Source organism: Gavialis gangeticus, unplaced genomic scaffold, assembly GCF_001723915.1.
Source record: "Gavialis gangeticus isolate Ggan-Ray unplaced genomic scaffold, GavGan_comp1, whole genome shotgun sequence".
Taxonomy (NCBI): domain Eukaryota; kingdom Metazoa; phylum Chordata; order Crocodylia; family Gavialidae; genus Gavialis; species Gavialis gangeticus.
Window position 1 is genome coordinate 67565181 of NW_017728992.1, and position 11928 is coordinate 67577108.

The 11928-nt window shown below is 43.4% G+C and overlaps 1 protein-coding gene across 1 annotated transcript in view; it reads right to left on the minus strand.

Annotated features, from left to right (window-relative positions):
* The window catches only part of KCNG2 (potassium voltage-gated channel modifier subfamily G member 2), a 39837-nt gene that overhangs the window by 22755 nt on the left and 5154 nt on the right, over positions 1-11928 (minus strand). Inside the window, exon 2 of the mRNA XM_019524028.1 lies at positions 11043-11731. Within this exon, the coding sequence (XP_019379573.1) occupies positions 11043-11731 (689 nt within the window). The remainder of the gene's footprint in view (positions 1-11042; positions 11732-11928) is intronic.

The following is an 11928-nucleotide window of genomic DNA, read 5'->3' on the forward strand; positions in this document are numbered from 1 at the left end:
TTTTTAAGACTGCTTTTTTTGCTTTTCCTTCCTTCTTCCTTTATCACATAATCTAAGAAAAGAAGGAGTTCTGTAGCCATGTTAGTCAGAAGTCAGGCAGAAGGTAGGTCTAGGTGACTCTCTGGGTGCGGCCCTCCAGCCAATTTGCGACCCATCTGACTGTGTAGGCATCCACGCTATAGTCACCTAATTTTGTAATGAGAATGGGGTGAGAGACAGTGTCGAAGGCCTTCCTACGCCTACCATGACACCTGCGTCCATGGATTTTGTGACCTGGTCGTAGAAGGCCACCAGGTTGGTTTGACAGGACCTGCCTCAAATGAACCCATATTGGTTGCCCCTAAGCATGATCCCCCCTGCTGGTCCCTTGGCGATGTGCTCCTGCATAATTTTCTCAAAGAGCTTCCCTAGCACCGAGGTAAGACTAACGGGTCTGTAGTTTCCTGGGTCCTCCTTCCTCCCTTTTTTGATCCGGGGTCACTCCAGATAGGACCCATATGCCAGATCTAGTCTTCAGGGCTTGTCCAGTGCAGGCACAGCATGTAGCCATGCCCACTGTATACAGCATTCAATGTACCCTCGCCCTGTGTGTGGCATGCAATGTGTGCTAGTCCAGGGCATGCATTGCATGTGGCACCCATGCCAGACCAGCTGTGTACTGGGTTCAGCAAGGGCAGCTGGTCTCTAGGTCCAATCTGGACCACACCTAGATCCATCATGCACCTCAGGCCAGCCCCACACCATGTGCAGCTTGTGCTAGATGGGTTCCATGTGCTACATGCAGCATGCACAGCCAGGGCCAACACATGCTGCAGGCCTAGGCTCCAGATTTTTGACACCCCTGGTCTATGTGATAAGGATGCTGCTCAGTGTGAACGAGGGTATTGAAAAGTTAGCACATGCCCACTGTACTTCAAAAGTGTGGGTGGATGTCAAGCAGCCATTACCATAGGATTTCTTCAAAGACTCTCTGAATGACTTCACTCGAGTCTCTCTCTACCCTGGTTCCTCATTTGCAAAGCAGAGAGAATAGTTCCTAAAAGGAACAAGCAAGCACAGTGGAAGAGAAAAAAAACCTTAGAACTGTCAAGGGCTGCTTCAGCAGGACAGTAATGGCCACATATGACTGATGATTACACAGCACTCTGTCCACACAGCGCTTTATCACCATTCCCTAATTACTCTTCGCATCACTTCCATTCCTATGCAGCTTGCTTCAGTGACAAAGGAGGGACCAGCGATCTGTGAAAATGGTTCTCAAAGGAAGGCCATGCTCTACTATTTGTCTAGGTGGCTTCCAACCAGCTTTAGTTCTGAGCAACAGGGATGCAGAACAGTGACCTGATAGACCACTTCAGTGAGTACCAGTACTTTGCAGAACAGCAGACCTCTCAGCCCATGGTAATGGAATAATAGCCATGCTAGCTTGTAGTAAAGGGACATAACACCCTGACTGATGCTATAACACAAACAGCTTTAGCTGGAGCCTACTGGCAGAGTGGGATAACCAGGAAACCAATAGAAAGAACAATACTGGTATTTCTTTCCCTTTAAAGATTGGATCACAGTGGGACACACAATTCCCAGTAAGTTACCTAAGGACACGATCATAACTCCCCCTGAGCCTTGCAATGAAAATTTTGCTGTAGATATAATATTTGCAGGCTCTGTGGGAGTTTGATAAAAGATGCTCAAACTGTTCAGAACAATGTTAAGGTTTTGTATTTGCAGTCTACAGGTTCTGGATGTTTTGGTTTGAACTATATCTGTAACCCATGGAATACAATCCTGACATTCATGACTGCTTTTATGTAAGTTCAAGTTCATGCTTCTGACCAGGAGATGTATCAGGTTTGGGGGGTTGCTTGAAAACCAGGAATCTAGAAGTTGGGAATATTTCCATCAAGATTTGATCTTTTCTGGTTATAAGCTATAATTGTTTGATGATAACTAGGAGAGTGCAATCAGTGTGGGGTAGGTTACTGTGGAGTATGTGTGTGGCTCATTCAAAGATAAAATCTATATCTCTGCTGAAGTGTCCTTGCCAGGCAAAGGCATTTTTCAGGCTGGTAAGCCCGGTGGGTATCATGAGTATTCCTGTCAGAGCAGATGTGGTGGTATCCGAGGGCCTAACTATAGATTCCAACTTTCTTGGTGGGCCCAGAGTGGTTGCTGGTTTTGTAGCTGTATGGTGGTCTGTGGGTTTTCTATTTTCCTGGATGTGGATTGTGGTATCCAAATAATTGATGCTTGTGTAGGAGTATTCCTGACAGAATTTCATCAAAGGGACGTAGGTGTTGAATCTGTGGGGGAAGTTAATAAGTGAGTCCAGGTATTCAGTTCAGAGGATGAAAATATCATCAAGATAGCACAGGTATAAGGTAGATTTGATGGCACAGTTTTCTAGAAACTTTTCTTCCAGGTGGCTCATGAAAGGGTTGGCATATTGGGGGCCATCTTTGTGCCGATAGTTGTGTCCATGGTCTAGAGGATGTGACAGTTGTTGAAAGGAAAGCTGTTATGGGGTGAAGATAAATTGTGTGTTGTAGCTGTTGATCCAAGTGTGGTACATTTACTTGGAGGTAATTCATGCAACCAGCTGTGCCTTCACAGTGTGAGATATTGATGCACAGGTTGGTGATATCCACTGTTGCCATTATGGCCCTCTCAGGGATATAACAGATGTTCCAGATCTTGTTAAGAAAATCTGTTACGTGTATAATATGTCCTATAATAATACTTAAGAGACCAGTAGTAGGCACTATAACAACATATCACAAAGAAAACAACTTTGCCACAAATGGTTTACAGTCTGTGTCAAATTGTAGATACTTGGTGAATAAACTAGACTAAGAAGCACAAAGTAATAACACATATAGTTCTTATACCTATGGATCTCGGAATTTAGAGGGTGCTATCACTAAGCTTCTGGTTTGCAATCTGGAGTTCATGAAAACTAGTTTTACATGAACACAAAAAATGTCAAGTTTATAAAATAAAAATAATGAAGACTTCTTTTTTAATGAAAATATTCCTATGCAGTGCTGTGAGCAGTTGCCCCACTAAGCAAGGACATCAGTTTCACTGTCTACAACTTCACAGTAATTAGAGATGGAACAGATTTATTAGGACATTTGGACTAGGGACAGACATTACACATATACCAGTTTAAGTGATCAGAAACTGGTTTAAACCTGTAACAGAACAGAAGTTCAGTGCACATAAACCAGTTTGAAAATGACTGAAACCGGTTTGAGATAAACCTACTTGAATGTAGTATCAGACTTAACTGATTTGGGTCAAACCAGTTTATGCAATGTCTGTTCCACACCCCTTGCTGGTTTAAGATAGACCAGACTCTCCTAGCATCCTGGCATCCGCTCTGGGCTGGGCAGGGCTGTCTGCTCCACAGCAGGGCTGGCCCCTCCCATCTGCTCCCTGGCCAGAGCTCCAGCACTGACTTGCAGACACAGAGCGCCTGCCTGGCTTCTCCCTGCTAAACAGGGTTTATTTCCCATGTCCCTCTGCCTTACGCAGACACCTCAGCATTAGCTAGCAGACCACGTGCTGGCTATAACCTGTACTGTGGGAGACAACAAAGGCAGACAGGCTTTTTTGGAGCTAATCAACAGGTAGGTTAATGTCCTTCCTTGGAAAAGCTGTTTAAGAAGAGCTTGGAGAGTGGCTTTGTTTTCTTAATGGGTTGATAAACACCAAGTTAGGGGTGATAAACATTCCCTGCTGGGCTGCTCGGGCAGGGTGGGGTGGGAAATGCCAGAGTGTCCTGCCTGGGCCTGGCCACCCCCCTCAGCTCAGCACTGTGAAGGGAAGGGAGGGTTGTTCTATTGCCCCCCATCTTCTAGCCTGAGCCACTGCACACATGCGCCTGCATTTCTAGAATGAAAAGGGAACATCTATCCACCTCCAAATTGGTTCAAGTGTTGCAGATTAGACTAGCCTGCAAAGATTGAATCAGTTCAGGCTATTTGAATGTCTGTCCTTAGCCTTAGTCCCTTCCCCCCACCAACTAGTGGCTGGCTGATCCGTCCACAGCAGGTAAAGCACAAAAAGCAAGTATAAATGGGAAAAAGTATATCAGAGCTGGTCAGAAATATTTCTGCAAGAATCTCTGATGTTGTTACAAATTACTGCTAGTGCACTAGCGTAATGATGAATGAAGTAAAAGCTGGGATTTTCAAACCAGCCAAAGAGAAGCTCCAACTTCTGAATGTTGTATTCCATCAGTCACAGACACAGTCCTAACTCCAGACAATCACAAACTTTTGGCTACAAGCCCTGAAGTCTAATTCTTGCAGCTTCTTTTGAAAATCAATGGAAACATCTAGCTACCATGCGACAAATACTACAGGTGTCAGCATTTTTAAATACAAGTCTTACGTTGACCATGTCTCTGCTTCTAAAGCTCGTCATTCCACAAGGAATAAAACAAGCCTCGTTAAGACTCCCATTTGTGAAAGCAGAGCACCTATATTTCACAAAAAGTTGCTGCTCTAATAGTGATGAATAAGATAGAATGCAATGCCAAAGTACAGTTGCATATTGGAGACAGAGAATGAGATTAATGGAAAACCTTATAAAGAGTTTGAAATGGAGTGGCCTCTTGGGATAGAAAATGCCAAGGGTAGTCTCTCTTTCATCTTACTACATTATTTTTCATTAAATAAATGATTCAACTTAAAAATGACAGGTGCTCTCTCTCTATAAAAATAGTCCAGCACCATGAGGCTGGTGAGACAATCTGATGCTGTTTGTTCAACAAATATTCACTTTTTCCTGCACCCCAGAGTCCTGAATACTTATAGCTCTGCCGCATTTAACTACAACAGAACATAGCTTACAAATCTAAACAGGTCAATGAGAGTAGCTATTATGCAGGAATGGCCCTAACAATGTCTGAAATAACATCTGGGTATACCTTCAGTGAAAAAATACTTCCGGTCACTTAAAATATGCATTCATAATGTATATCTCTTCCCTATCCTAAGTGATGTGAAGGCTGGAGGAAGGATATACAATATGTGTAAATTAAACTGAGAAGGTTAAACAACCTCAACTCTCTTTATGTGCTATCATTAACTTTATTATTTGAGTCTCTCTTTTGTAATATGTTCTCCAATTCAAGCTTCTTGAACTGTAACTTCCCATTATTATTTCCTTAATTAGAAGAGCTCTTCACATTACGCAGAAAGTAGGGCTTAGATGAAAGTGTAGGTCTGGTTTTCCTCTGCTACTTTTAAGCATGTCACTTAAATAACTGCACAAGAGTCTCATCTTTTGCCCTGTCTGGTACAATACAAGAGGAGATTTCTGACTAAGGCATGTGTAGATGAAACGGGGCCCCTAAATCGAAGCAGTGGGTTTTTAAACCCGTGTTGTGCACACACCCTGCACTCACCTGCTTCTACGGTGGTGGAAAGTGGAGGGTGAGCTGCCGGTAGGCGGAGCGGTCCCTGGACTGGAGGGAGGTGGGGGGGCGCTGGTGCTTCCCTCTGCAGCAGTGGCAGCCCCCACAGGTGGCTCCCACCCACAGGCAGCTGGCTTGGGTGGTCCCAGGGGACGCTGCAACCGTGGTGGGAAACACCAGGCCCCTGGACAGCTCAGGCAGGCAGGCAGGCTTTGGGGGGTGGGGAGAGTCGGGGAAGGAATATAAGGCTTGCTGCTTTTCTTGGACAGAGCCTGCCTTCTCGGGCTGCTGCCAGGCTGTCTGCAGAGCTTCCTGCGGAGCCCCCGAGTTGCACAGGGCCTGATGCTTCGCTCTGTGGCTGTAGGGACAGCAAACTAAAACTCCTCAGAGGAGTTTTAGTTTGTTGCACCCCAAGTCATTTAAGATGCATTACACTGCCGAATATCCTATACCAGCTGGAATTAATGTGCAATATGCTGCCGAGGCGTGTAAACACCGACACCGTTAAAGCAGTTTACACACGACAAACTGATGATTAAAAGGACAGTACTCATTAATTCACTGAATTCCAGTACTGGAGTAGGGAGAACTGAAAATCAGCCATACATTAAAAGATTATTTTTTTTCCAAATGATCAGGTTCACACTTTTCTTATTATACTTCTGAAAAGTTGCCTATTTTAGAACCAGGTTTCTTCAACAGAAATGTGTAAATAATGTCCTTGAAGAACAAAAGGGCAAATGAAACCAATGCAAAAGCAAATATAAAGAGATAAGAGAAAAATATTTAAAGCTGATCTGATTTAAGCAGACATCAGAAACTAGCAGTATTTAACTAAGAGGTAATAAATGATAGCCAAGTTGCTATTCTCATTTTCTTGTCTTTTAAGCAAGGATAAATATTTGTTGGTCAGCTTCAATTATGCATATGGAACCATATATTTGATCCAGATATCCAAATGCAGATTGTAGTTGTCAGGGGGTCCACAGGGAAACTTCTTGTACTGTCCAGGGGAGTTGGGTTATAAACAATTTCTTGGAGTAAACAATCTTCACATATGTTGTTTTTTTATTACATCAATGACTTTTCATTACAGTATGGCTCAGTTGGCTGGAAAGGTGGAAGGACTCAGCCAATGCTAATCAAGAGTGAGTTGGGTAGTCTAACCCTCAGGGAGTACCTATCAGTACACGAAGATTTAGTCCTTGGTTTACACTAGGGTTGGGGATGTTCAGCTCATAGCTGCTGACTATACCACTCATCAGCTCCACCTCTGCACAAAGCGGAGAATTACACGTTTTATATATTTAAAGTAATTTAATTTACGGGGACAACTCTGAGGCGGCTTTATAGCTGTCTAGACAGGAGGCTTAAATGCCTATATACCCTCATAACGCCACATGTTTGTAGCACTACAAAATGCTGAGACATTATAGGGTATAAACAGACATCATGTTTGGAGTGAGATCAGCTGTGCTGTGTCCCAGCACAGCTGATCTGCTTCATTAGTGTCTAGAAATGTTACTAGAGCTGTTGTCCTTCAGGGTCGGGTCCCTACTGTTCTCAGATGTCAAGGACCAGGGTGTAAGATTTGGCCTAATACTTAGGCTGTCAAGCAAAAGCAGGGCCTAGGGCTGGGTCAAAGGGCAGTAGCCATATACTGAAGCCAGAGGGAGATCCTGAAGCACAGTCCATCACACAATCCAGGGTTGGGAACTGGGGATGAGATGCCAAGTAGCAATCCACAAAGTGAAGTTAAAAAACAGAGCCAAGCCAGGAAACTAAACCACAGGGAAATCAAAAGCTGAAATCCAGAAATAAACCAAAAACAGGGTCAGTAACCAGGAGGCTACAACAGAACTGGCCTGCAAACCCAGGGCCCTACCTGGTGTTAAATGGATAGACGGTACTTCCAGCAGCCAAGCAGGATACTCGCTGCTCCTGAACTGGGGAAGAATTCACTACCTGAGACTTGCTGTAGGTGTGGCCCAGGCTGCTCTGCCTGATGAGAGTCCTTGACACTAGAGATCCTATCCTATCCTGCGCTGGGGTGCACATCGGCAAGGATGTGGTTCTTCTGCTTACAGAGATGCACCTCCCAGTTGGGGCACAGCAGTGTGTGCTGCAGGAATGCCCTGCAGTGCGATTCCCAGGATATGCAGGATTGGGCTCCTGAAACCCTGGGAGTGCCTGCCCAATGTGGCTGGAGTGTACAGGCAGTCCAGAGATGCCCACGCTTTCCTGCCATAAGTGAACAGAAGTTGGCCTAGAAAAGGCAGCACAAACTATTATGGGTAGGAATTGTCACACAAATTTGGGTGACTGTGGTGCAATGAAAGGTTAAGGCATATGTTTCCTCAGACTGTGCCACCATAAAAAATTTTATGGCGGCACAAAGGCAACATCTGTTTGCAGCCTTTGCAGCTTGACAAACAATCACTCGTCCATACTCTGCTTCAGCTACCACTCTTCAGCCAGGGAAGAAGAGAGCATCCCCCTTTATATAGTAAAGACCATCTTATGTCTTGAAGTTCTCACCAATAATAAGGTAAGAACAGGCCAAATCTGGTAACCAAATGTTGCTTGGCTGTTCCTTTGGTTACTATTAGTTGCTCAGTATTGCTTTTGCCTTGACATATTAAGAATTACTTTAAGATTTCTCTGATGTATTAACTGCTTGCTTAAAGAGTCACTCTGTCCTTGACATTGCTTTGGTATGTTAAGACATGGCCTTAAGGATACTATATGCCTACACCGCCTGAACGATGCTACATGCCCCTGGCTATTTTTGTCTTGGAGAGACTTTGTTTAATTAATTGTCTTAAAAGAATTTGCAGTCTGAGGTTTACTGTTATATATTTGCCTCAGAAGTACTATTGCTTAAAGAGTTTTTTACCCTTTACTATAGGCCCTGTGTAGGTAGTCTATAAAAGCCTGAGCATACTGTTACTTTAAGTTGATTTACTCAGTTTTCTTTAAAGATTTGTTTTCTTCCTAAATGTCTGCCAGCTCTCTCTCCTGAACATTTCAGAGTGATTACCAAACACATTGCTGGCGTGCTGTTTTATCTTTTCAAGCAGAAAGTAAAGACTACATTGAAAAATTTGGACGAGATAAAGTAAAATGTCCTACCTTAAAATGTAAAAGGTAATAAAAAGTAAACAGTAATTAGTACCCAATTCTGCTGCCCTTCTTGATAGCTGAGAAGTATCTGAAATCAGTGGGACTATCTGCAAACTAAGATACTGTTCAACATGAATCAGAGTGGCAGTATTTGACCCTTCATGAGGAAAAACAATTCAGCATGAGGATACTAGAACAAGGCTATCTGCCTCTGTGATAAACTCTCTCAAAAATCTGCTGGCACCTAGTCAATAGAATACATCTCTAAAATAATTTCATCACATTGACTTCCGTGAGTCATCATATGGGCACAATGATTTGTCCATTCAGGTGATACTGTAGGATCAGGGTCTAAGTAATTACTCCCAAAGAGTTGCTTCTATTATCAGTGCCTTTTTTCTGCCTGCAGCTATAATAGGTGGGATGCATGATTTATAAACCTTTCACTCACAAAAGTCCATCCACTCAAGAACAGACTGCTGCATTGTAAAACAACAAAGCTAATTTGATACGTCTAACTTAAAACAAAAACACAAAACAAAACAAAAAAGCAATTCCAATTCCAGGCAGTTAGCTTGGAAAATGTATGTCCTTGATAGAAGGTATCTAAAAAAATACAGCACCACTATGCTCAGCAATAGGGCATCTAAGTCCTCTTAGATTTAGCCCTGAGTCATGAATGTGGCATTGCTGATTACAGATACATTTAAGGTGATTTTGGTAGTGGTAATAAGGACATGGCTTTCCCAGCATGCTAGAGATTGGTTCTGCATCAAGTTGCTCTAAGCCCTCTGCAGATTACAGTGGGTAGTTGTTGGCTGTTCAGGGCCATTTTTAGCAAATGGTGTTTTAATGGTACTGAGTGCTTTCATTTTACAAACCATATCTAAAACAAATAAGTAAAATACAATTAAAAAAAAAAATCGGCTCACTTACAGCCACCAGCTTTTCCAAGTGTGATTTCTTTTCTTTAATTAACAGAACAATGTGACATCAGTTACTATCCTAACATTTCTGGAGATAACAAAACAACCATTACAAAAAACAGGGTTTTTTTTGGTCTTGTCTTAGCCTCTAGTATCACTGCTCAATGGTTTTGGTTCCAGATGAAACATTTCTGATGGCTGTGGCTATCTGATAATGTCCTGTGCATACCTTAATGACAGAGGGTAGATTATTATTGTATATGAAGTATTTGTAAAAACATGGCACAGAACTCTCTGGCATTTCCAGACCTACCTACCATCTGTGTATTTGGACATCTTTCTTCTAGACTTTGCAAAACACTAAGTGCTTTTTGCCAGCTGCTGGGCCCACTTATGCCCTACTAACATTGACAAGAGCTCAGGACATACAGCACCTTGAAGGATGGGATGCAAGGAGAGTTTTACCTTAAGAAGATCTTTGTACAGAACTGTACATCCAGAGTTTGACTGGATATATTACTGTTGCAACAGGTAACTGCTTGTGTATATTAAATGACAACTAGGCTGGAAAACAAGCACAAACAATGAGTGGCTAGTTGGGATGTGAGTCAAATATCTGTCCACTCAAACACTGGGCTCTGCTAAAAACTACCAGGTTGGCAAAGAACCTTTCTAAAATCCTTTTCTCCCTATCCTCTTATGCTCTGTTGTCTCAGGCTGCCTTTGGTTTTGATACATTTAAATTGTAAACATGAAGGGTTCCCTCGTTCAATAAGTAGGCAAACTCTCATTGAGTCCAGCAGAACTAACTCTACTACATGGACTGCTTCAGTGAGTGAAGAGACTCAACCCTAAGGAACTTCACTGAACAAAGAATAAATCAAGTCACCATAGACTTGCTTTCCAGAGGCACAGAGCATCCACACCCTCAGCTCCCCCCTGGCCCTGTGAATACTTAGCACATTTCAAAATTAGGCCATGTGTACAAGCCTTGCTGTCTAATGAATGATTCCACTCTCCTGCACATTCCCCCTCCTACAAAGTGAGAACAATTTGTTCAGACAAGCTTCATGCAGAGTTTCTGGCAGTTTGTAAAAGCCAAAGGCTTAAAATGCTTTTAAGGAAAAGGTGGACTTGACCATCTAGAGATAGTTACAGCTCATTACCAAACTTCAAAATATCATGCCTCAGTCAGGTTTCGTTTGCATACTACCAAAAGAGCAAACTCTTATTCTGCCAGCTCGTTTGCAGTAGGGGCACAAAGGTCTCTGTTGGTATAAACTGAGGGCAAAGATCTTTGTTGGTATAAACTGTCACAGTTCCACTAGCAAAACAGAGAATGCACCCACCTATTTTGATTGTATTACCTAGATTTTAACAATCACATAATAGTCTACCCCAGACTGACCTCCACGTTATAAATACTCTGTGCAGCAAATGAACGACTATCAGGTTCACTCTGCCCTTGATCTTCCCTGAGGTGATAATAAAGCAAAAGACTTTACTCCATCCATGGCCTGATGTTGGTAAAGTATGATTTGAGAGCTGCCATAGGTAACTCTACTCACCCGATCTTCCTCTGCTCTGAGATCTGGCATGGTGCTGATACACAGGCTGACAGCAGTGATGGCAACAAAGGAGACTGAGATACAAGCAAAGATCTTTCCTGGGATCCCTGAGTGAGGGTTTTCCACCATGTCCCTGAGCTTTCTCATGCACATACCCAAACGGCTACTGTCCTGGAAGGCTTGCTGCGGAGTTTCATCCGATACTGTCTCCCCCTCGTACAATGAAGACTCAGCTATCTCCTCCTCCTTTTGTCGCAATCTCTTCTTGCAGCACCACTCTAAGTGTTCCTCTTCTATCCCCCAGTATATCAGCTCCTCTTGGAAAGAGAGGGCGCACATCTCCCTGAGAAGCCTCAGCTTCCCAGCTGTCAGGAAAGTCATGATTGTCCGAAAGGCACAAGGATTGCGGTCAAAAAAAAACTCATTGCAGCTGACATCATAATCATCACAGATATCCATTATCTCATCGTAGTTGTTACACGATTTTAGTTTCCCAAGCCTGGTCAAGGGGCAGTCATCCAAGGTGGTCCATGGAATCTTATACTTGATGCCACCTACATTTATTATCACAAACCGGGTTCGGTCCTCTCGCCGTGCCAAGCAGCACAAGTCTTCCCTAGGATGGAGAAGCTTGGCTTTTTTGTAGAAAAAGCCTTTCTTGGTCTGCACCTCATACAGGTTTTCCAAATATTGGGATTTTTTTCTTCTGGCCCCAAAAAGCCAGTTGCGAAGTCCCCAGGAGCCTGGGTGGGAGAGAAGCCTGGGCACAGCCCAGCTGGGGGGTGTGTGTGTGTGTGTGTGTGTGTGTGTGTGTGTGTGTGTGTGTGTGTGTGTGTGTGTGTGTGTGTGTGCGCACGCACGCACAGGGAGTCCCACCAAGTCAGCC